At 37.4% G+C, this 25731-nt stretch overlaps 1 protein-coding gene across 1 annotated transcript in view; it reads left to right on the forward strand.

The window, feature by feature from the left end:
* EYS (eyes shut homolog) overlaps positions 1 to 25731 on the forward strand; it is an 870143-nt gene that overhangs the window by 731163 nt on the left and 113249 nt on the right. The window contains exon 42 of the mRNA XM_065834576.2: positions 25399 to 25507. Within this exon, the coding sequence (XP_065690648.2) occupies positions 25399 to 25507 (109 nt within the window). The remainder of the gene's footprint in view (positions 1 to 25398; positions 25508 to 25731) is intronic.

Consider the following 25731-nt stretch of genomic DNA (forward strand, 5'->3'; position numbering starts at 1 on the left):
TGTGAGTAGTTTTTCATGCTATAACCTTAACAAAGCATGGCTAAACTGTTGAATACTTCAAACACCTTCCTGTTTAGCATCCCCTCTTATCAAAAGTGACGTAAATAAAAGCTAGTGTAACTTTCAGAATCAAGAATAACCAGAAAACCTAATTTTCCAAAGAAAGCCCTAGAATTAACTAATCACATTAAAGAAACAGTTTCAATGCACTGTTGATCATTGCAATAATTATTTATTACTTTCTTAGTGACTGATGTTGCTAATAACAGTTATTAATTTATGTGATTTTACTGGAGCTCTGTGCCACAATTTACTTGGTGTCCTAAAGGCAATGAGCTGTGGATTCATCAGAATTAAGGTATACATTATAAAACATCATGAATGCACATTTCATTACCTTTTATTTTTAGATTTGCCTTTGTACCAAATGTATTCCAATTTTGAGAGAATCTCTGTATTTCTGCAAGGAAAATATACAAGATTAAAGTTCTAATAGTCTGCATAGCCCAATTCCTGTTTTCTGGATATATCTGCTTTGAAAATTATATGATTTGCCTTTCAGCAATGTTACAGCTAAAGTATTTGTAAGTGTTCTTTTTGTTATCATGGAAATGCTAAACTACGTTTAACCTAAATTTCCAGAATTTTGCTAAGCTCTTTCAAACTCTTCCTTCATGTATTAAAGGAGACACTAGTTTAACAGTGCACACTAATCCTTTCAAGTGTGCCATAGTAGTTTTTTTCCTGTGTGCTGCATAAAGCATTATATTCAAAGTAGAACTGATGTGGTTGTTTACTCGCTGCACTTTCTGCTCCATGATCTGATGTGATTCACTTTTTCATTTTCTCGTGGCTGAGAGAAACTGTGTGAAACAGGTAGTAAAGATTTCAAAATACTTGGCTATTCCCTCTGTTCCAGGGAAGAAGCAGGATGCAGAGCCCTTCTGATCTGCTTAGAAGGAAGAACAGTTCATTCATACATTATAGTTGTCATGGAGGCACCCCAAAGTTAGTTTTAGGTGGACAACACGTTCCAAATAGACTTTATTCTGGCCGGAAAAGTGCAGCAAATAAACGGACTAGGAACAGGGCTTATACAATTAGTTAGCACTCCAACAACATAAAATACAGGTTCAAATATCAGTTGAGGAGATTATTGGGGTACAGCAAATAAGAATAATGAGGATCCACAGCGTGCATGCACGCACTCACAAGAAACTAAACCAGACACCTCTGACTCCAGGGTACCCACAGAAATAATCTCTCGCCTGGGTTAGGCAAGAACTCACACTTGCCTGGTTAGACGAGGACTCATTCAAGGATATATCCAATAAATTACCATTCACCATGCAGGACGTGAGGCGCTCTCAATCCCAGGAAGTCTCCTTAAATGGCATCACAGTCTAAGGAGAGGGCTCCAGTTTACAAATTCGCTGCTCGGAGAAGACCACTCCAAAGGGTACCTTCAGCAGGTACCACATTTTATAGTCTGGTCAAATCTGGCTGTGAGCATTACAACACGGTCCAGAAGCTTTACAGCTACTCTGGGCACCTCCTCTGCTAACGACCCTGTCAGTTGACTCAGTGTCCCATTAAGGACCTGATCAATTGACTGAGGGTCCAACCCCTCCTGCCTCACCAGCAGGTGGACTCACCCTGCCCCGAGGTAGGGGAGGATGTGACTGTCAACACCTTGGTAGCACCCTAGATGTGTACATGGGGACAGGCACAGTGGAGCACAAAAGATGCTAAAAGAGCCATCAACTGACCCATCTCAGGGGGATGTGCAGCTGCCGCAATAGTACAAATGGATTACAGTACTACCAAAGAGACACTAGGTATTCTACATGAAATGATGCAGTTATCTGTGATTTGAAGGGAAGAGGAGTCACTGGATTACAGAGGGAATAATAAACTATTAAAATTCAAGATAATCTGGTATATTTTTTTTCCAATGTTGTTCAATATTTTGATAGTTTCTGTATTCATTTATTTATTGCTAAAGTATATTGAATTCCGTAAAATTCATTAGCTCAATATCTGGTCATCCAGTGCTTCACACAGAGGACTTTTCAGAAAATTGTTTTGTTTCTGTTTGGCCCAGCACATGGAACTATAGCTATAGAGCATGTTGCAAAATAGCTTATGAAGGTGTCATGTTGCCTTCTTCCAAGGAAGTGAGATGACAGCAAATATTTATGCTGCTGAGTATTTGTGAGTTCTGAAGAGCAAAATGAAAAAAAAATCTGTGAAGGCAAAGCAATTTTTTTAATTCTCTTCCTCAAGCCTGTTGTTGCTTAAGTGGAAGATCAATACAGAAATAAAATTGGTTCAGCGTGCTTATAACAGTTTGTAATTCCCTACAGGTTTGCTTTAGCTGAAAGCAATAGGAAGTGTTATTTGCTCTGTATATGTTGCAAATCAGTAAAAATTAAAAACCAGTAGTCAGCTAGCCTTTACTTGAGTGTCCAAAAAGGAGTAATGGAGGGAAAGGGAAGAAAATGTATCCCCCAGCAAGCCAGTTTGGCTCTCATTGATACACCTCATGAGTACCAGTAATTGTAGAGGAATCAAAGGGCAGGTTTCCACCAGCAACAAAAGAGGCAGTGAACTTTCTCTGACCAGACTGCTGCAGTGCTAGCTGAGTTTTCTCCTCTGTGCTGAGGAGAAGCGAGCAGTTCTCCTTAGTCTAGGTCATCAGCTTCTATCTCAGCAGTAAACGTCCTACATATTTTTAAAGAGTTTGGTTAATCTTAACTTGTTACTTAGGTTACACAGCTGTAAAGTAGTACTCACCAGAAAGATGTTCAAAAAATTAAATGTTCTGAGGGCAAATATTTAAAGAGATTAAAAAAATGTGACATCAAGATCCTGGTGCATGACCCTTATTTGGTACTATGCTCAGTCCAGCTCTGTGGCCCAAAATCATCACAGGGCCTCAGGTGTGCTAACTTGGGACTTCCGTTTCCTGCAGTTCATAGGAAATCCTTCTTTCATGAGGCATGAGAGAAGAAACAGCAATTGTTATTCTGCGATTTATTGTTGTTATTTCAGTTACTATAACCTTTTTTTTTTTTAAGTTCTTACATCCTAAATAAATTTCTTGTAGATATTTAATATCTACAGAGAAGAAGGAACATAAAGGACATCAGGTGGCCGATTGTTTTAAGACTATCCACTTTAGGTCTAGTTTTACATATTGGCAGTAAGAACATTCAGTGCTGCAAATTGAATCACTTGATTGAAGGGAGTATTGAGTAAAATTTACACATACATTTGTTAAGTAGTCCTCCTTAGGAGTTAGGTTAGAGAGAGAGACATGGGAGCTGCATCTTCCTGAGAGGCTGAAAGAAATTTATTTAAAAAACATAACCAAGGAAGGAAGTTATTTCTCTCCCTTTGAGTGAAGTGCATAAATTTTGTGACAAATTTATATTCTGGAATGTAGTTAATTCAGGTGGGAAAAGATTTTTTTATTCATCTCTCTACTGCCTTGACTGCCCCTATTATCCTTTGCATGTTCTTTGGAGCATACACTGACCTGTTTTTTTATTAGACCGTAAACTGTCCATGAAACTTTCTTCTCTGATTGCTCACCATTGTGTGCCTCTTGCCTTTTGTCCCATTCTCTTTAGCTTTGTTATCTATTTTCTGTGTAGTTACTGATGCTGCTGCTACATCTGCGATCACCTTCATCCAAACATACTTTGTCATTTTGTGACCACTACTTGATCTTGTCCTTGACATGGCTGGAAATACAGAATTAAATTGAAATAGGTTTCACTGGAGGCTGATTGCAGATGGAAATTTAAGCTATGGCAAAATGTAGCAGAGACCGGAGGGCAGACACCTTCACCAGAAACAGGTTAGATGTGCAGATTAGTGGTAGTATTACTTTATGCAGTTCAAAACAAAGATATTTTAAAATAGCTAGGACTAGTTTTCAAAGGCATTGCTGTCATACTGGTACTGACAAGGTTGCACAATAAGACAGTTTTCAGCTAGTAAAGTTGCATCTCTATGTCAACAGCTTAATCTTTTAGCAAAGTGCATGCAAAGTTTATAGAAAGGAGGTGTACAGGGTGCAGGTGTTCACGCTCTGGCAGCGGGGGCTGCAGGGGGTCTCCGTGAGGAGAGGCTGAGGCTGTTCCGTGCTGGACACAGCCAGTTCCAGTGGCTCCAGCCACCTACTGCAGGGCACAGCTGAGCCCCCCAGGCAAGGTGGTGGTGCCTCTGTTGAAAGTGTTTAAGGAAGGGCAAAACACCCCATGAGCAGAGTAAAGAGTGAAAGGGGAAAAAAAGAGAAAATCCTGTAAGCACCAATGTCAGAGAAGTGAGGAAGAAGGTGTTTCAGACAGCAGAGCACAGATTCCTCCACAGCCCATGGAGAGACCATATCAGAGCAGATATCCACACTGCAACCTATGGGCTGCAGCAGGTGTGTGTTTCTTGAAGGAACTGTGTCCCATGGACACCCCACACTGGAACAGGGAAAAAGTGAGAGAAGGAAGGGGCAGCAGAGAGGAGCTGTTATGGACTGTCCACAGCCCCCATTCCCCATCCTCCCCAAACACTGCCTGGGGTGGGAGGATACAGAAGTTGGGAATAAAGTTGAGCCTGGAAAAAAGGGGGTTAGGGATGAGGTGTTTTAGGTTTTGTCTTTGTTTCTCACTACCCAAATATACTGGCAATAAATTAAATCAGTTTTCCTCACACCAAGCCTTTTTTGCCCATGGTGGTAGTTGGTAAGTGATCTCCCTGTCTTCATCTTGTTCCAGGAACTTTGTCATCTTACTCCTCCACCCCCACTGTCATGTTGAGAAAGGGGAGTGAGAGAGTGGCTGGGTGGCCATGTGCCAGCTGGCCATGGTCATCCCACCACAGAAGAAAGGTGAACTGATACAAAAAGAGGTTTTCCTACATTCCTTTCATACATAGCTGTGTGGGCAAACCTTTGTAATAAATGTTACCTATGTAGTTTATTTAAATTACAACTGGTGCTGCCTTTTGTTGCATAAGGTTTTATTCTGTCGTTCAATAGAAGGTGAATATATTGTAGAATTCTTGTAGTCACGTTAGAAGTGTTAGCATTTACTTGCCATAGCAAGGCAATTAATGTCCAGCACTACTGATGCTGTTGTCTTTCCAGAAGCATGAGAGATACTTGTGGCATTACAAGGTATTTCAGGATACAGTAACTCTTTTAACATAACCTGTAAACAGGTTCTCTGGGTCAGTAGAAACCCTGTGCTTTGCCATGAATGATTAAACTTTATATACATCCTGATCTGTGTTTAATCTCATACTCCAAATGAACCATAAACAGGCATGTAATGTGGAGGGAGATTTGGAGTACTTTATATAAAATTATTCTCCAGACTGTTGACTGCCTTTTTTTAGAGGCCTTGCTCAACTGCAGTATCAGATGTTTGCTGTGCATTTCTGCATTTGGCTTGGATAGTTTATATAGCACCTGTTCATATCTGTGCCGTGGGATATGTGTCCCTGTGTTCTTTCTTACATAGCTTCTATGCAGTTTGCAGTGCTGGTCAGCCTTCTATGTTGATAGTGGATATGACTTCCTACTGAGCTGATGGGTTTTAGTGAGAACACCAGGAACGAGGGATCTATACATTGTCACAGAAATTATTTTATCCCCCCTACAGTTCACATTGTCTTGTCAGAGCTGCCAGCACCTAGGGGACTAGTAGTAATGAAAGATGTGAACGTGGGAGCTATGCTGTAGCATGCTGTGTTGTTACTAAATTACTCAGCAGCTGTTCAAAACACCTTCGGAAATACATTTTCTCTTGCATTTGAATACATTTTATGTAAATATGATAGGTGGTTTGGCCCCTGGGTTTTGTTCCCAGCACTGTCAGAAGCAATCTTCTGCAACATCTTTTGTTCACCCATCTGGAAAATAACAGGATTATACTTGCCCATGTTCTGGGGGAGGGTGTAAATTTTGCTCAATGGCAAAATACAAATCTGAACACCAGTCTGTGGCTGACATAAGACAAGGCATGATCCAACCATTTCTTTCATTAGTCAAAAAAAATCCACTCTTCCTGAACCAGCCAAAGAGGAAGGTTTTTGTTGTGAAGATTGTGAGTTCTTCCTTCACCTTTAACAGGAGAGAAACACATATCACTTTGTTTTAGTGAATTTATTTGGACCAAATACATACCCCTATAATATTTCTGTAGAGTCTCCTTTACCCCAGATTTTTTACCGTATTTCATATAGGTAGTGAATCTGGCACTTCTGTTATTCCACTTTGTATAATAAATGGTGTTTCTTCAACTCCCATATACAGCAGCGTGTACACAAGCAGTTTTACTGAAAACATAAGGTGGAGGTATGTGAGATAAAACAGGCTCACAGTGACACTTGAGTGGAGTTTTCTGGTTGCTTGGTGCAGACAATAATCTCAGCAGCAGCCCATGCCAAATGTATATATATGTTTTTCAATTTTAGAACTCAATGTGGTGATGTACTGAGGTTCTCCAAGCCAATGATGCAGTATTGCTTGTCTTGCTAAGTACCCAGTTCCTGCTCCAAGGGCAATAAATGCTTTCTAAAGTCTATATTATTTCATATGATTTTATCTGTTTCCTCTTAACCTCTTTAAACCTCGAATTTAAGACAGAAAGTTTTTCAGTTTTTGTTTTTGTTGTTTGTTGTTGTTGTTGTTTGTTTTTTCTAAAACACAGTGCACATATTTAATCATAGATAAATTCTCTATTTAATAATGGAAGTGGTAGGAATCACCATTTTCTTTGTCTCTAATAAAAAATGAAAGAAGTCTCAGAATGCTAAAAATTAATCCTATGGCATTCAAGTGTTCATACATTACAACATATACAATATTAATTCATATTGAATGGCAAATGGTTGTATATTATTGCATATGCAACCTTTCAGCATAAAGTACTTTGGGGCAATACAACATCTGTGGTGTTTTGTTTTCTTGTGCATTTTACACTGCTCAACCTCTTACAGCTTGTGGAAGGAATGTATATCATTGAAATCTTCAGTGTCAGTCTTACAGGCAGACAATTGAAGAGAAGGCTGATTAACTTAGTCTGATTAGCTGTGAACTGCTGCAGAAATTCTGCTGATCTGACTGAAAAATCATCTTTTGGGGGAATTGGTAATTTGGGTTTTATTAGGATCAGATCTCTAATCACACTGAACAGCTGCATCAAGGTGCTATTGGGCACCATTCTTTTTGGCAGCAGCACAGTCTCAGATTGATTAAAGCTGTCCCTTACTAATAGTAGATCTAATATGGAATATTTTATCACTCAAGCAAGTACCAAAATGAGACCCAAAAAGAGGACTAGATCTTGGAAAGTCTTGTCTTGTTCTTTATAACAGACTCTCACTTTGGCGAGTAAATGTGTAGAGGAAAAACCTTATCCAAACACAGCAGGTCCAACACTGTCATAATCAGTTCACATCATACCACTGCTTTGTGATTTAAAGTGATTTATCCACTTTAAAATTTTTATTACAGCTGATGGTTTGCAGCAGGGTTGTGGGATTTTTTTTGACAGCTTTTATATTCTTTTCCATGTAGTACTAAATTAGTGATTAAATGCAGAATATACTTTTGCTTTCACTTAAAATTATTTCGTGTTTTTATTTGTTTGTTTTGGTTTTTTTGGTTTTTTGGTGTTTTTGTTTGTTTGTTTGTGGGGTTTTTTATGTGGTTTTTTTTTTTTTTTTTGGTAAACTACTCAAAATCTACTTTAAGAAGACAGAGAAAGGATAAGATGTCATTTTTCTCATTTATGAGCAGGAAGACTGCTAAGTTTGCCAAAGGTTGCACACTGAATACAGAAGACTAAAGGCCCAAAACATTTACAGCTACATTAAGTAGGAAATGAAGCAGCACAGAATTGTTCAGTTTAAATTCACGCTGAGCTGCAAGTAGCTGGTATATCTCATCTCACCTTATACAAGTTCTTGAACTAAACATGAGCTAACATTTTGCCACCTGCAACTTTCACGGCATAGTGCTCCAGCATGTTTAATGATGAAATAAACTAAATTGCCTAATAGCTGGGAAAATTATAGATACATACTCTATACTTTTCAAATCTCATTGCATACCTTTAGACAACAGAAAGACAAAGATTCAGAGTTTCTTCCTTCAGACTGCATATTCAAACATTTGAGATCTTTTAAATGTCAGCAGCTGAGAGTATCCCTGCTCATTTTAATCCAAAATAATTGACCCCATTTTCTATGGATTCCAAAAACCTTCTCCTATAAAATTAGTGTGCTTATATCACTATAATGGATGGAGGACAAGGAGATTCCAAAATGTTGAGCTGATCGAAGATGGCTATTAAAAACTTCATCAAATAAGCTTCTTACTTTCTCATTTACAGCTTTCCTTCTGAAAATTAGCATGCCATCTATTCATGTCAGTATACAGTTGGCTTCTGAGTCAAGCCAAATAAGGGCTGGTCCTTCCCCGCCTACCCAAACTGTTACATTAATATTCAGCAGTGACAGTAGAAGACCAACACGGAACATCCTTTGCTCCCCCAGCCCTTCCTGAATGAGAAAATGGTGATAAAAGGAAGACAGTGAAGAGAAAATAAAGCTAATCAAACATGCAGTAGATTTTCCATTGTAGATTCCCCACACAACTTATTCTGCTTATCTAATTATATGCAACACATATTACAGTTGAATCATCATCAGCATGCACCCAGCTGTTCATATGCCAGGCACAGGTGTTTGGGTTTATTTTTTCCTTCCTGATCAGACAGTAGCCTATTTTTGTTATCATTTTTTTTATTTTAAAGACAATCCAGTAGTCGTTTACTGAAAGCAGTGGTAGGATTACCTGGTCTAATCCTGCTCACCATATTTTCCTGCCCTCTCCCTTCATCTGACTTGTGAATGAGAGGCAGATGCATAATAGAGAAAGTTTTCCACTGTCATCATTAAGCAAAGCACTTAATATTGACTCAAGATAGATAAATATTTAATTGCTGCAATTTAATCAATACAGTGGATATGTTCTTTAAAAGCAAGTTGGGTTTAGGTTGATTCTTTTTAATTTCTAGTAACTTCCTACAGGAACATTTAGTGAGTATGACAGTCACTGAACTTCCACTCATTACCTGACATACTTGGGACATAATCTTGAGCAACTCATTTCATCTGTCTTTGCTTCAGCTTCTTCCCAGTGATACAAGATCCACAGAGATCTTGTTATAAAATTCATTTATAATTGCAAAATGCTGAGATGCATAGCTGAAGACTGAAATCATCTAAACAAAGTATGTCTGATAAATAAAAGTGTTCCCTAAAATACGCTGCTATTCAGTTAAAACATTTTAAAATAGTTTGCCTGTGAAAGGGATACCCCATTTTGCTCATTTGAGATGTCATTGGATTTTCTTACAAGAAAACAAGCATGTTCATAATTTCTGGCTGCCCAGACACTCCCCTGCCACACCAGGTAGCCCCTGTGGCTTCTGACATCCCAGCCTTGAGAGAGCAACTGGCCCACACTGTGTCCTGAGTGGTCAAGTTCAGAATATAACACTTGGTCTACTTTGTCCTAGGTTGAGCAATGAGATCAAAGCTTCAATAGCTCCTCTCAAGAGGCAGTACAAGTTGAACCTGTGGCTGGTGGCTACTCTAAGGTCTTCAAAGCATCTTTTCTCCTACCACAGTTTGTTAAGTAACATGGTGGGTTTACTTAAGTAGTCTTCTGGTCTGAGCATTATGTGGTCACTCAGTCAGGTACTCATTACAGTGATTTCCTCCAGTCATCCCTTTCATCTCCCCTTGCTGATTTCTTCCTCATGTTACTTCCAGTACCAGTCTCCAGGCAAAGATATTTACTTCTTCATGTTATTTTGTGTCACTGCCACAGCTAATCTCCAGGCGAACATAGCTGACTTCTCCCCACCAGTCATGCTTCCTTACAGCTAACAGCCATGAACACTTCTGCATAGCATTTGTCTCTGACAAGTTTGTGGTGACCAGGGAGGACCATCCAGACTCTCTCACACAGTGAGATCCAAAAAAAATCCAGCTCCTTTGAATAATCCTGTTTAGTCTCATGGACTGGATGCTGACTGATGACAATGAAGGTCACCTGAATAAAAAGATGTAGTATTGGCTTTGGTTAGTTTGTAGTTAACTGTTAAACAATCTCAAACCAACCATTTCAGCAGTTGCTGGACCTGTTTTCTATGTGTGTATTTTTCTCCCGGTAATATTTGTCTGGTATGAGCTACTCTCCTATATAAATGGTGGAGGACTCAGCCTTTCATAATGCTTCTGATGTTACAGTACATAAAGCTAAAATTTGTGATATGCCTTGTTATGACAAATATGGTCTTTTTTATGTTTATGAACTCAGTCATTTGTTTTGTAGTTCCCCAAAACTTCATTATATGTTTTTTATTAAAAATACAGGTGGTCCAAACATTTTCACATTCTTAATTTTTCACTGGAAGTGTGATTTACTAATAAATAAAGCAATTTAAGGGTAAGATCAAACCAAATGGGATTTATTCCTGCTGTGGGAACAAATCTGAATGAATTCACACTTACAGGTGGGAAATTTGTGATTTCACATTATTTAATAGGATAGTTAAATTGACTCTGATGTAATTTGAGTGTATAATCTACACCACTGCAAATCAGAGATAGCTTAATCTGAAATGATTTTTGTCAGTTAAAAATGTTTATTCTGAAATGGTACCATCCTACATAATATTTTGTCTACAGATGAAGAAATGTAGCACATTTCACATCATGCAAGATTGCCCTTTTCCATGAACACCTCATACTTTCTATTTCTAAAATCTGATGAAAGTAATCTATCTTGTTTAAAAAACAAACACTTAATAAAGGTTGGCCTAGGAATACACATTTACTCATACAAGCTAAATGTATTGTATTTACCTTGTTTTTCTTTTTTACAGTTAATATTCATAAACCTTGTGCAATATTTATTTTCTAAATAATACACTACAGTTCAAATATACATCACTAATCAAAGTGACTGAAGAAAATAGGTGAGACACATGTACATTATAAAATGTGCATGACTATTTAAGTAGTCTCTCTTGAAGCACATCCAAATGATTTTATAATCTGTATTTTACCACTGTATATTTAAATAGGGAATAAACCTTATGATTGTGTACTTTCATGTATGTTTAAGAGTAGTTTTAAAGAAGATTGCAGCTGAAATATGTATAAACATACAACTGTAAAGCGGTCTTGTTTTTCTTTTTTTTTTTTTAAGTTCATTATAGCTTAGCAAAATGTTCTTAGCTGTTCATGTTGGATGCTGTGATTTAGACAGCTTCAAGTGCAAGGGACATATGAAAATATTATGAGAATCTTAATTGTCTTGACATAGCAGTTCTAAAGCTCATACTTTTTTGATGTTTGGGAAAAACACAGCATATGTGTTATCATAAGCAGACTGCAATAGAATAGCTAGTGACGATGTTCCAGATAAAGGTGAGTGGACCCCTTTAATCACTTTAGATGGCAACAGCAAACTTTGGAAGGAATGGAAGGACCATTCAGCCAGCCAGCCACAGTCCAGGAGGTTCCTCCAGTGCATTGACGATAACTTTCTCATGCAAATGGTGGAGGAGCCAACCAGGACAGGAGCGCTGCTCAATCTCATCCTCACTAACAAGGAGGGTCTGGTGGAAGCGGTAAAGGTTGAGGGCTGCCTGGATTGCAGTGACCATGAGATGGTGGAGTTCAGCATCTTGTGTGGTAGGACCAGGGCAATAAGTAGAATTGCAACTCTGGACTTTAGCAGGGCTAACTTTGGCCTTTTCAAGCAATTGGTGGGGGAAATCCCATGGGCAAGGCTGCTTGAAGGTCAAGGGACCCAAGATAGCTGGGTGGCATTCAGGGATTGCTTCTTCCAAGCTCAGGATCAGAGCATCCCCACACGCAGGAAGTCAAGGAAGGGAGCCAGGAGACCTGCATGGTTAAATAGGGATCTGTTGGGTATGCTCAAGAAGAAGAGGTGAGTTTACAGGTCATGGAAGCAGGGACTGGCCACTTGGCTTCTGTTAGAGGATGTAGGAAGGCAGCTAGGGTAGCCAAGGCCTCCTTAGAATTAAACCTGGCAAAAGGGGTCAAGGACAGCAAAAAGATCTTTTTCAAATACATAGCAGATAAAACTAACACCAGAGGCAATATAGGCCCACTGATGAATGGGGTGGGTGCCCTGGTGACAGAAGATACAGCTGGTCCCACCAGCTTTTTCCTGAACAGCACAAACACTGGCAGTAGTCATCTGACGGTCAGCAGTGGCTCTGGCACATCTGAAACAGTTTAAAGCCACAGCCTTTATGCAAAGACATGCCCACAAAGACAAGAAAGCAAATTTTCAGTTAAAAAGACAAGAGTTCTGTGCAGTTCTGTATTTACATATGTATTCTGAAAGCACAGATCTGGTCCGTTCTGTTTCTTTGTGTGTTCAAAGAAATAACTGTCAATTAAGAAACAGTTAACTGATTACATTGCCTGACAGGCTTCACAAATCAATAAATTTTAAGTCTGGTAAGTAGGCATGTCATTTAACATTTCTGTCTTGTATTACTGACTTCCGGTGAGTTACTTGTGCTTTGTAAAAGAAGATTTGTAATATGCCCAGCACTTTTAGTAACACTGCTACTACTCATTTGTCCAGAACGAAAGTCATTCTTACATGTGTTGAAGAGGACATGAAGGGATCGTGATGGCAAGGACTCACCTCCTCTCTTACTGATGGTGTCAAAACGAGAGACAAAATGTTGGTGAGGGCTGGAAGCAGAGACGTCATTCAACTGATGTTACAGTTTACTAAGAAGAATAAGTTATTCATTTCCAGTTTCATCTGAGCTACAACTGGTGTATTACCCTTCTGCAGTATACTCTGCAGATCTGCTTGGCCCTTTGTTTATAATAATATAAGTAATGCTTATCACAAATAATATGTTACGTATGGTTCTTGTCATATATACAAAACAATTATTTAGCGATAACATGTATTTGCACCTTCAATTGAATGAAAGATTAATTTGCCAAGTCAAGCAGTACATTGGAGAACTCAAATCCTACTTTAAGAGTCTCTATATGCCCTAACTCACATTCTCTTGACATATTTTCAGTTGATCTTGCTGTGATTCAATGGAATTAGGCATTCTTAGACCTTTATAAAAAGAGTTAAGTAGAGGATATAGGTGCTTCAACAGTTGTTCCTGAATTATGAGAGATTAGATGTCTGTCTATTCCTTTTTTCTGACTAGGATACTTCTGAGAATCGGAAGAAACAAATTACTTGGAAGTCATCATCAAAGCCTAAGAATAGGCTGTCTGAATATCACTGTGAGAAGCAGGCATGTAAAATTTGCTTAAGTCTCAATCAGGGCAATGTGAAAGTAACTCTGAGATCCAAAGACTTGAAGTTACAAAGGATTAAAAGACGTAGACCTTGAAGACACTGAACCCGAATCATCTTTTATTTTTTTTTTTAATTGATACTTACATTCATAAAACTGAAATATTAGCAGGATGTCTGTTGATCATGCCAGCAAAGATGCCAGCCTCAACTGCAGAGTTTGTGGTAGTTGGCAATAGAAGTATTTTTTTTCTTTACTTTCCCCAGAGTTTCCCATATAAGTATATAAATTGTTCCTTCTGTTGGCATTCAAGTTAAAAAGGCGGTTTCTTATTAGCCACATTACTTAACCTATTTTTCTCTTAGTTTTCCCATGTAGAGGGAGGTAGCAGTTCATTTTAGACCATCAGAATATGCAAATGAAAATTAATTAATGCTGCCTGGTAGAAGCAATATACATTACTCATTATTGCATTTCTTATAGCTAAGAAAACAGAAGACTCTCAATTGGACATCACTGCAGTATTGCATTGTTATCTGTACAACATTGCATTGATACAGCTTTATTAATGTGTCAGGTGGCTTCCTAATATTCATTCATAGGATCAGATTTATGTGAGACACTAAATGGAAGACTATATCTGACTTTTGAGATAATAGATCAGTGTTAGGGAGCGTGTTTGCTATTTTGTTTGCTGAGATAGTTTCATCTGCACTTAAGAAAAGAATCGGTCAAACCCTGTTATATAATGACTCTTCATGAAAAGAGTTTTACTCCTTTCACATGAGAATATTCTTTCAGTGGAGATTATACTTGAGTTTCCCTCATTTTTTTTTTCATACATCTTCCAGAATTTTTGTTAGGTGCTGCATAGGCTCAAACTGGAGGCCTTTAACTGGAGGAGGGAGCAAACTTTCTGTCATTAGACAATTTTCATAAAATTGCTTGAATGCAATTACATCTATATTAAAAACCAATGAATTATAGAAGCCAGATTTAGAGGCTAAGTGCTTGCAAAAGACTGCAAGCATTTTCCCTGAGGAATGTTCATCTCTGGAGCTCTGGAGAGTAAAAGAGTAGAAGTCTTTCTCTTTGGTATAATGTAGTCTCCAAGAAAAGTTAAAGGTAGCCATAATGAAAATTAAACCAACCTTGTTCAGGTGCAGCAAATAGCCCATTGGTACATGAACCTGAGGCAATGCTTTCAGACACAGGAGAAATCCACAGTATTCAGTTTTGAAGCTGGATTACTTGGTTTAAAAACACAGCTTTTTATCGGCAATAAAAACTAGTGGCTCCATGAATTTATCTAACAGAAAAAAGCCCACAAAATACACAAAGAAACCTGTTATGATTTAACAAAAAATGGTCAGTACGTAAGCACAAGCACAGTACATATTCTCCATTCTTCTAAGTAAGAACAGGTTGTCCTGAAAGTCAGATTAGAACATAAGGTTTTTTGTAGGAGTTGGTACCTACTGTCAGGATCAATTTTGTAATAATCCATTCCTCCAATACTGTCATGATCGTGAATAATGATAACAACCATGATGATGATGATTTTGTTGTGGCTTCAAGACTCTGCATAAGTGTTAATGCTAATTATTCCAGTATCTTTGTTTTAGTCCCAGTTTTGCATGTGTGAAATGGAGATGTCACAATCTATCAGTCAGCTGTCACAGTGCACTGATGTATTGTGTTTGCACCAGTGCAGTCCCTGTGAAGTCAATGGAATTCCAGAGATATGATTAAGAGTAGGATTTACACTTTCCTTTAAGGAGCCAGTTTGAGAACAGATATCTTTGAAGTCATGATTCATAAAATATATATGTTGAAGAAAAGCATTCCACTGAAGTAAATGATCCTTGGCTGCATGCTGCCAGTAGTATGCTCGGTGATATATGCAATAGAAAGAGTCCCATTAACCAATCTAGTAAAGGATCATATATTTGACTGTTGGACTGGCAGAACTGAAGTAAGTGAGGCATAAAGCAAGTGAAGTAGAACCTAGCATAAACAGCATCTCTTTCAGCTAAAGTATATATTGTCATTTTCAGCTACTAATGTGCTTATGCACAAACATGAATTTCTGAGGGTTTTTAGGTTCTATATAATGTATGAAAAACTATATGTCAACATTAAATAAATTACACCTTCTGTGCAAGGTAGACAATATTAAAAGAGATAAAGTGTATTTGTTCTCCCCAGACTATCCTGTTCTACTGGTACCTCCACTGCAAAGAAGATATAGTTTGAAGATGAATAAAGCATTTTCTTTTCTTCCCTTTTGTTCAGCATTCTCTAGAAAGACATTTTTTCTTAAGTAAGGTTAGATTTGTGTATGAAAGAATCTAGTCCTATGGAAATCCAGAGACACTGATCATTGCAGTCACTTCTATTATAGTCTTGTTGTCTACTATGAAACCTGTTCACTCTTTCTTTACTTTTTAATGGGCTCAATTATCTGAAAGACTGGAAATGTCATATTAGTTTTAAGATCACTTTTTACCAAATCTGACACAAATTTTTCACTGTTAGCATTCCTTCATTGAATCATATGTAATTCTTCTTATAGAAATGTTAGAATTATAACATTTTAGGGCTGTAAGACATCTTACGTGATCACCTTGTCTACACCACTACCTTAGTAAGACACAGGCCATATTTGTCAATGTAAATTAAACACTTATGCCATTTCTGACAGATGTTTATCTAACCTATCCTTAAAAACCTCCAGTGAGGGACCCTGTACAAACCTGTACAGTCTATCTCAGTATCCATACTGTTAGAGATATTTTTTTATAATGTCTGACGTGGAGACAAAGAGAAGATTACTCATTGCTTGTTTGTAGCCACCTTCTACATGCTTGGGGATTATTTTGTTCATCTGGTTTGGCTTGTGTTCTTCAACTCTTTTGATTTTGCCTAAATAATGTATGGTATTATCAAATCAGATATCCACTGCAAGAATGCCAACAACTATAGGATATATCTTGGATTTGATGAAACCTGGATTTAAACTTATCTCATAGCTCACTTTTCCAGATTTCCAGTAGTTATTGAATCACTTTCGTAGTTTTGATTCTCTTGGCTTATGTATTCTGCATCAGAGATGCACCATTTGAAGGCTATTAGCACATCTTACGTAGCAGCAACAAGAGAAATGAGGAAATGCAGATACCAAATATGTTGATGATAATAAGGGAAAAGAAGATCAGAGATTAAAGAAAAGGGATTGAGTGAAACTCCTGATTAATATGGTGGGTCATTAAGTGACATGACATCATTCATTGTCCTCACCTTGGAATAAAGCAGAAAAACGCTTTACATGTTCACTGTCTGTATACCTATCTATATATCAAAATATGTGGTTACCTTTTCTGTAATAAGATGACATGGTTGACTTATTTTCAGTTTGCCATCTACTCTAAAGGATACTTACTCTGGAACTGTTGTCAGTTGTATAACTGTTTCCAAGTCCTAGGAGCTTTGAAAATCCACTATGAAGTATGTTTTGCTTATAATTATTATGCCATATTAAGCACTGTGTTCTTTATGTCAATAATAGATTAATTATTACTAGATTATGTGAAGAGACATGACAAGTCTAGCAAAACACCCCCTCAAAAGGTAATTGGAAAAAAGCTGATGATCTGCATCAAGCCAATTGCTGGTGAGATTTATTTCTAAATCAAATAAAATGTCCTAAGAACAGAAGAGTAGAATAAATAAACTTTTTTTTTTTTTTAATATCTTTCCACATTAAAAAAAAGGTTCTGTCCAAAAAAATAATGGCAAAAAGTCAATGTCAAACTGAATAATCTTTTCATACTAAAACTGGGTAGTATGGAAGTACACATGTGGTAAACAGATTTGAAATTTAGCAGATTTGCTGTGACAGTATTAAAAATATATTCTCACAGCATGTTAATAATGGAAAGCCAAAAAATGTCATTCTCTTATGGATACTTCATTTCTTATAGCTTGATATATGTATGACTTGAGAAGACTAAGCACCTTTAATATGAGAGCCATGTAAGGATGCTATTATTCTTCCTGGATTAATCAGAACTGAGGAAGAGCTGTCTGTAGTTTTTGCTCTTGTATAAATCTGAGTCCTGTGCTTGATGCAACTCAGGACACAGTTGGCCATTTTGGCTGCCAGGGCACACTGTTGACTCATATTGAACTTGTCATCAACCCAATCTGCAAGATCTCTTTCCAGGTGGAGAATTTGGCATTTGTTCTGTTGAATTTTGTATTGTTGGTGATTGGCCAGCTACCTAGTCTATCCAGATCTTTCTGTAAGGCCTCTCTACCCTCAAAGGAGTCCACAGCTCCTCCTAGTTTAGTGTTATTGGCAAACTGGCACTAAAATTGAGCCCTGGGGAACCCCACTGGCAACTAACCACCAGCCTAATGTAAACCATGACTCTTTGACCTGACCCATCAGCCAGTTGCTCACCCAGTGTATTGTCAAGTTGTCTTGCTGTGTGCTGGACATTTTATCCAGGAGGATATTGTCATAGAAAGTATCAAAAAAATCCAATACCACCACATCTACTGGCTTCCCTTGGTCAGCTAGATGGGTGACCTTGTCATAAAAGAAAATTAGATTGGTTAACCAGAAATTTGTCCTTCTGAATCTGTGCTGGACAGGACCAATGGCTGTGTTTTCTGTCAAGTGTTGTACAATAAGTCCCAGAATAGCCTTCTTCATAATTTTACCAGGCACTGAAGAGAGGCTAACAGACCTGTAGTTATCAGAGTATTCCTTTTTTCCCTTCTTTAAAATTGGGACATTAGCCACCTTCCAGTTGACTGGGACCTCTCCAGACTCCCAAGACAGTTGAAAAAATAAAATAGAGAAGTCGTGTGATGACATCAGCCAGCTCTTTCAATATCATCTTTTTAGCATTCTAAACGTTCACTTTTTTTGTTGTGTTTTTGTTTGGTTGGTTGGTTTTTAGAAAAAGAAAAAAAAAGAAAAAAGAAAAAGAGAAAAAGGCATTAAGAGATTACTGCTAGACACTATTAGGAGTCAGAATCGTTTGAGATTTTTCATCTTCTGTGCTTCTGTCTACCCCTTTCCCTTGTCTCTCTTCATCTCTCCCCCTCCACCCTACTGTGGTACACTTTAACAGTTCAGTCAGCTCATAGCAACTGAAATTTGGTGTTGGATGGCTGGAGGTTACAGCAGACATTTCATTGATTTCAAATAAAATGTCAGATATATAATGCAGCATTCATTTTCATAATTTTCACTTCTTAGTGTTGTGGTAAGAAGTACTACATTTGACCTTGTTGAAATAGAGGAGGGTAGAGAGACATGAACATTTCCATGGAAGCAGCTTGTTGAAGTTATTTTTGCAAAGAGAAGGTATGTTCTTAATAATGAATTTTTAAAGTACATTTGAAATACATTTTTAAGGAAAAAGCCATAGTAAAGGCAAGAATTTTGAAAAGAAGTACCAAGAGATTATTAAAACTGCAAAACACAGTACAGATTTTCACACTTATGAATTGAAAAGTCAAAAGTAAAATTACTGTTCTTGAAAAACCTTACGTATTTCTTGACAGCTGGTTAGATGTTCCCTTGACAACTGCTCTGGTTAATCAAGGGTGTAAATTAAGCCACTGCTTCAGTGTTTTGTGGGAGTAATTTTAGATTGTGTATTTAATATCAACACTTTTTCACTGAAGAGGATTTTTGTGGGGATTTTTTCCTATGATGCTCTATTAAGTTGAGCTAGTGTTTGTCAACTTCTAGAGAGAAAAATAACAAATAGTTCTAAATGTAATCTTTGAATTGTGGCATTAGAAAATGGACAGTAGTATAACTACTTTGTAATAATTTTTCAGAATATCAGAAATTCTTGTCTCCCAGCAGTGTGAGATCTTTGTTCAAAAGAAATCTTACACTGATAACTTGTCTTGGATAAGAACAAAGCCAGTTTTCTTTATAATGCTTGAGGTTATTTTTGTATCTGATAATCTGACGTTTTAATTTTGTTATGCCTCTTCCTTAATCTGTTAGAAATACATCTGCACTTTCAGCAGTACATAGAAAACATAATTGCTATGAATTAAATTTTCTTAAATATCACAGAATCACAGAATGTTAGGGATTGGAAGGGACCTCAAAAGGTCATCTAGTCCAATCCCCCTGCTGGAGCAGGAACACCTAGATGAGGGTTATACAGGAAGGTGTCCAGGCAGGTTTTGAATGTCTCCAGAGAAGGAGACTCCACAACCCCCCTGGGCAGCCTGTTCCAGTGTTCTGTTACCCTCACTGAGAAGAAGTTTCATCTCAAATTTAAGTGGAACCTCTTGTGTTCCAGTTTGAACCCATTACCCCTTGTCCTACTGTTGGTTGTCACCGAGAAGAGCCTGGCTCCGTCCTCATGACACCCTTTATGTATTTATAAACATTAATGAGGTCACCTCTCAGTCTCATCTTCTCCAAACTAAAGAGCCCCAGCTCCCTCAGCCGTTCCTTATAAGGGAGATGCTCCACTCCCTTGATCATCTTTGTTGCCCTGCACTGGACTCTGTCCAGAGTTCCCTGTCCTTCTTGAACTGAGGGGCCCAGAACTGGACACAATATTCCAGATGTGGTCTCACCAGGGCAGAGTAGAGGGAAAGGAGAACCTCTCTCGACCTACTAACCACCCCCCTTCCAATCCACCCCAGGATGCCATTGGCCTTCCTGGCCACAAAGGCATAGTGCTGGCTCATGGTCATCCTGCTGTCCACCAGGGCCCCCAGGTCCCTTTCCCCTACACTGCTCTCTGATAGGTCATTCCTCAACTTATACTGGAACCTGGAGTTATTCTACCCTAATGTAAGATTCTACACTTGCCCTTGTTTTATTTCATCAAATTTTTCCCTGCCCAACTCTCCAGCCTGTCCAGGTCTCGCTGGATGGCAGCACAGCCTTCTGGTGTGTCAGCCACTCCTCCCAGCTTGGTGTCATCAGCAAACTTGCTGATAGTACACTCTATTCCTTCATCCAAGTCATTGATGAATATATTGAATAATACTGGCCCTAGTACTGACCCTTGAGGCACTCCACTAGATAGAGGCTTCCAACTAGACTCTGCCCCATTGACCACAACTCTCTGGCTTCTTTCCTTCAGCCAGTTCCCAGTCCACCTCACTGCCCGATCGTCCATATTTGTTGTGTAAACAAATATGTTTACACAACAAGGAATGCGCCGTTTTTACATGATTACATTAGGTACCTTTAATGCATGAAGTCTTCCAAAGTTCCAGTCTCTGGACCTATTCTCATCTGTATTGTCAAATATGTAATCAGTTTAAGACACTTTACTGTGTTTCTCTTGATATAAACTGGAGGATGAAGCAATCATGCTATCAATTAGGGCTTAAATCAGTCTTTCCATTGATTAGCAGAGACATAATTATGAAGTTTGGATTCATTCTTTCTATTCTGCTCCTCTAGTGCCACCTCGTGACTAGCTTGAAAGAAAAAAAAAAAAAAATGTGGTTGTATTTCTCACATGGAGAAGTAGCTGTTATAACTTAAACTAAAACATTTCCTTGAGCAAGATTATACCGGCTAATATTTGATTTAGAAGTGCCTCAATCTTAACTAGTTTAAGAGGATTTCTTTTAATATCATTTCCAGACATAAATTAATCCAATACTTAATATCCACAATTGTGTCATAGATATGAGCACGTTATGTAAATATCGCACTTTGTTAGAATTTCAGTGTTCATGCACATAATTAATCAAGATGTAACTAGTAATGGCATTAGTCACTGTATAGAATTTCTAGTTTGCATCTGTTGAGGTCCATGAGTCTTTTGTAAAGAAACAGCCCCTGTAGTAAATCCTTTGTTAATTCTTTTTCTTAACAAGCTTATATAAAATCCACAGCAGCTATGAAAAAATCATGTTATTCTAAGACAAGCACAGAAGGCTGAACCTCTTCTTATTTTGAATCTGTGGAAACAAATATTCAACTACATAAGGCTTGTATCTTAGTATCTGTAGGAACAGGTTGGGGTCCACGTGGCTCCAGACCTATTTAGATTATTGTGCATAACATTTCTGTGTGCTCTCCCCACACACCCATTTTCCATACCTACTCCCCACACAGCCAGTTCTCCGTGAATTCCCAGTGCTCAGTGAACCCTTTTTATATCATTATGAGTGTGATGTGCATGAATCACAATTTTAGTACCTGACAAAATATTCCTGCAATAGGAATCATATCGCATTCTCTCCTGTCACTGCATCTGGAGGGAAAAATATGCTGGCTTTGAATGCAACTGAAATATGCCGCTGAGATGTGAGGCAGATGGGCTGAAATGCCTTCAGCATCTAAACGAGTAAAAAAGCACAACGGAACTAAAAATACTTCACAATTTAAAGATGTCAGTGATTAGCCACTTTCAACTCAGGTGTTCTTAATGTGAGGTCAGTATCTCATAATATGAGGTTAATTAGAAAAATTAAAGAAAAATGTCAAGAGAATAAATTATCAGTTCGGTTTTGTCTTTTCTGATGTGGATAATGGATTTCAATCTCATATGAGGTGCGTGCAATAGTAGAACTGCATTTATCTGGTTGCAAGATTGAGATAGATTTAATCTTAGAATATAAGAAAAATATTATCAAGTTACAGAGCTACATGAAGTGATATTTTAGTTCAGGTTATTTCTGCCACAGAATATTTCAAGCATATTATTTTTTCCATCCTTGTTTTTGAAAACAAGTATAATTATGTCTTGCATATGTTCATAGTATAGCACTTTGTGGTTTTAGTAGAGATAGAGACAGCATTTCTGCTTTAATTGCCATTTTTCATTATTTTTATCATTTTCTCAGGAAACTGTCTTTTGGGCTGTAATTTTCCATGCTCTGTCTCTTTCTAAAAGCTACTCTAAGCATATTGGAGTAATCTAGCAAATTCAAACAGTCCTAATTTTGTGGTAATGTAAGCATGAAAAATATTCATTTTGTCCACATTTCAAATGACAGTTTTTCCTTTCTGTGACATAAGACAGAGAAACTTCAAGTATTGCTTGCTTGGACATCCTTGAAGAAAAAAAAGCAAATGCTGAAGAAGTAGTGGTAACATTCCTAATGTGTGCTCCCAAATACAGGGCAGTAGGTTGCTGCTTACAGCCTGTGGTTTTTTTTTCTCACAAGTTAGTCAATAATCTACTGGCTGACAACAAACAAATCAGTTCTTCTCTCTGAGATTTCATTGCTGCATCTTAAAAAAAAAAAAAAAAAAGAAAAAAGTTTCATGTTCTTTGTGAAATTGAGACCTAAGGATCAAAATTATCCAGATCATTGATAAGGAGATTAAACAGAAATGGCCCCAATACTGAGTCCTAAGGAACACCACTCGTGACTGGCCGCCAACTGGATTTTACTCCGTTCACCACAACTCTTTGGGCCCAGCTATCCAGTGAGTATGTTAGGTCTGTATTACAATATCCAGTCAGAGTAGAAAGCATCGAGGAAAGGTTATGAGCTGGTTTTCCCCAAGAGAACCCTAAATTAACTGATTTTCTTTTACCTGAAAAAGTTATCTCTATACACTGTGGTTTACCTGGTCAAGTCCCAGCAGCTGAAATATGAGTAGGAATAATAAGTAAAATTCAAAGGATACTTTACATACCAATAATTTGTTGGAAATCACAGTAAATTGAAGTACTTTCTCAAAAATTGTCCTTATTCCAAATATCTAAAAAGGAGATCATAAAACTATCTGTAAATTATCTCTTTATTTATTAAGGGTGAACTTTTTATTATTTATTATTTATTTTTTATTATTTATTATGTGATATTTGAAATATGATATATGATATTTATTGTTATTTATTTTTAATTATGTATTAATTTATTATTAAGGAGCAATTTTTCCTTACTTAATTCGTATTTATAACGAAATTGTGAAAATTAGCTTATGTTCAGAACAGCAGACATTGCTTCTGGATCCATACATTCAAAATCAAAATATTAACTTTAGACTACATAAGAAGGAACTTAATTTAAAATATACTTAAAACAACATGATATTTTTAACCTGAGATAAGAAAGAAAAATTAATATTTTTCAAACCCATTTGAATAGTCTAGGGGTCTAGATCACATTTCAAAAAGTGGTAATAGAAGATGCCATTCAAACATTTCAGTCTTTAAAAAAAATTTAACACATTGTTCCTGGTTGAAAAAGTAGGAAAAGTGTTGCAGACTTACAAAGGTGAAATAATTTAGCACATTTAAACCCCATGCAGCAGAGCACAGTGAAAAACTCAATGAGTTAGTATTGACTCAATTAGCTCTGGAACAAGAAGCAATACAACCACTGGAAAGGAAGGATTTATTAATATGGGTGTATCACCTGCTGATATTGATGTGCTGCCTATAAGACCTGTGGTTTTTTACTGCTCATTCAGAAATCACTGCACTGCAGTGAATGTTATAAATATTCATTAGGGAACTAATACTATATTCATTTATGTCAATACAGTGTTCCCAGTAAGTTCAGAGGTGAAAACTGAGATGAAATTTCATACTGAATCTACAGGTGGGAGGATAAAATAGTAAGACTGTAGACACAGGAGAAGAAAAACGAAGTTCCAGGCATAACATGGGATAAATAATACCATGGCAGCTGTACACAACCAGCAGGGTGGTGGTATATGAAAAGGTTGGCATTTGAGAGCATGGTAGGTCTTGATGTGGTTCATCCAGGACTAAATTTGTCCTTGGCAGTGTTGAGGTCACTTTTAAGATTAGTAATAAGTGGTTCTAGTGTTCAGGACATAATGGACTTTAAAATTTATTAACTCTTTCATATGTCTATGGCCTAACATAAAAATTCATCTATCCCAACACAAAGTAGTTTATGAGATCCCTATAACTGTCCTTCAGCATTTGGTCAGCTAAAAAAAAAAAAAAAAATTAAAATTTGGCAATCCGTATAAATGTATATTTTTTTCAGAATATTTTGTAAAATCTGTTGTGTAACATTTGTGAAATACTGCATGACAGTGTAACATTGCTCTTATTAAAGCCTTGCTCTAGAAATGTATTATATGGATATGACTGAGCAGAGTTTCATGTGCAGAGTGCATGTGGTCAGTAAACCTTAACATGCCTCCCAAAAGGAGGCCTATCATGTTCTTTTTTAATGCATGTGAAAACTGAAATTGAGACAAAGTGAAACTGGGAAGCACTTCTACAGAAATAGCAGGGTTTTAAAGAATCTATCGACTAGTGTTCTCCTATTCTGCTATTGCTGCGATAACGTTTATGCCAATTTCCTTTCTAAATACAAAACCAGTATATTTGAAAGTCATCTTGTTGGATTGAATTTTTATTGTTGATAATAGCATTTCATCAGATCTCATCATAGAAAGAACATGAAGAATTCTCAGTGTTTTATTGAATGTTAACTAGTATTTGCTTTACAAATTCCCTTAACCTTATATTCTTCTTTATCTGTGAAGCTCAGTACCAGAGTTTACATTAACAGCACACTTCTCAAGTAGCGATAACTGTATCACAGTGTAATCTTGCTGCTCAGAGGTATGCAGCCTTTCATTTCTTATTCCATTTTTGTTTCCCCTGTAGGGCAGGAAAAGAAAATTTCCACCTAGGGAGTTCAGCATCATTCAACATTGATATTACTTGTCCAACAATCCTCCATGCTAGGGAAACCATATGTCAGCCACAGTTAGCACTTAAAATTTATTAGTACCTACTTATGCATGTAAAGATCTCTTTCTTCTTTGTCTCTGTATACATTTCAAATGCTGGAGTCAAGAATAGTAAGAAAGCAAATAGAAGAGGGACATTGGTAGAAGAAACTTCCATCTTTTTTAGTGTCCAAAGATTGCCATCCTTTATTGAGACAGACGCATCTTTTTCACTTTGCCTTCGCTGTGTGAGATTCGAAAACTCTGCTGTCAACAGCATAAACAATAATGAGATCTTCTGTTTCCTTCCAGCTACATGTTGCCTGTGGTCAGTCCTGAAGGTTACTGTATGATCGAAATGGCGGTAGATGGAAACCCTCCTGTACAACACAGACTTTCTCTCTCATATCGAGCATATCAGGTAAGTCTGCAAAACATCAAAAAATAGCTATTTGCTTTGAACATTTCATCAGCGTATTAGTCATTCTCAGAGGAGAATAGGCATTCTAACTTTTTTCTAAAGTAGGAAATGTGGTTCCTCCACAGATATCATGATATGTACTTAATTTTTCTTTAATATATCTTTTCACATCAAGCATCCATAGTATTTCCATTAATTTCTTCATCTTACCTGACTCTGAAAAT

This window comes from Patagioenas fasciata, chromosome 3 (assembly GCF_037038585.1).
Source record: "Patagioenas fasciata isolate bPatFas1 chromosome 3, bPatFas1.hap1, whole genome shotgun sequence".
NCBI lineage: Eukaryota > Metazoa > Chordata > Aves > Columbiformes > Columbidae > Patagioenas > Patagioenas fasciata.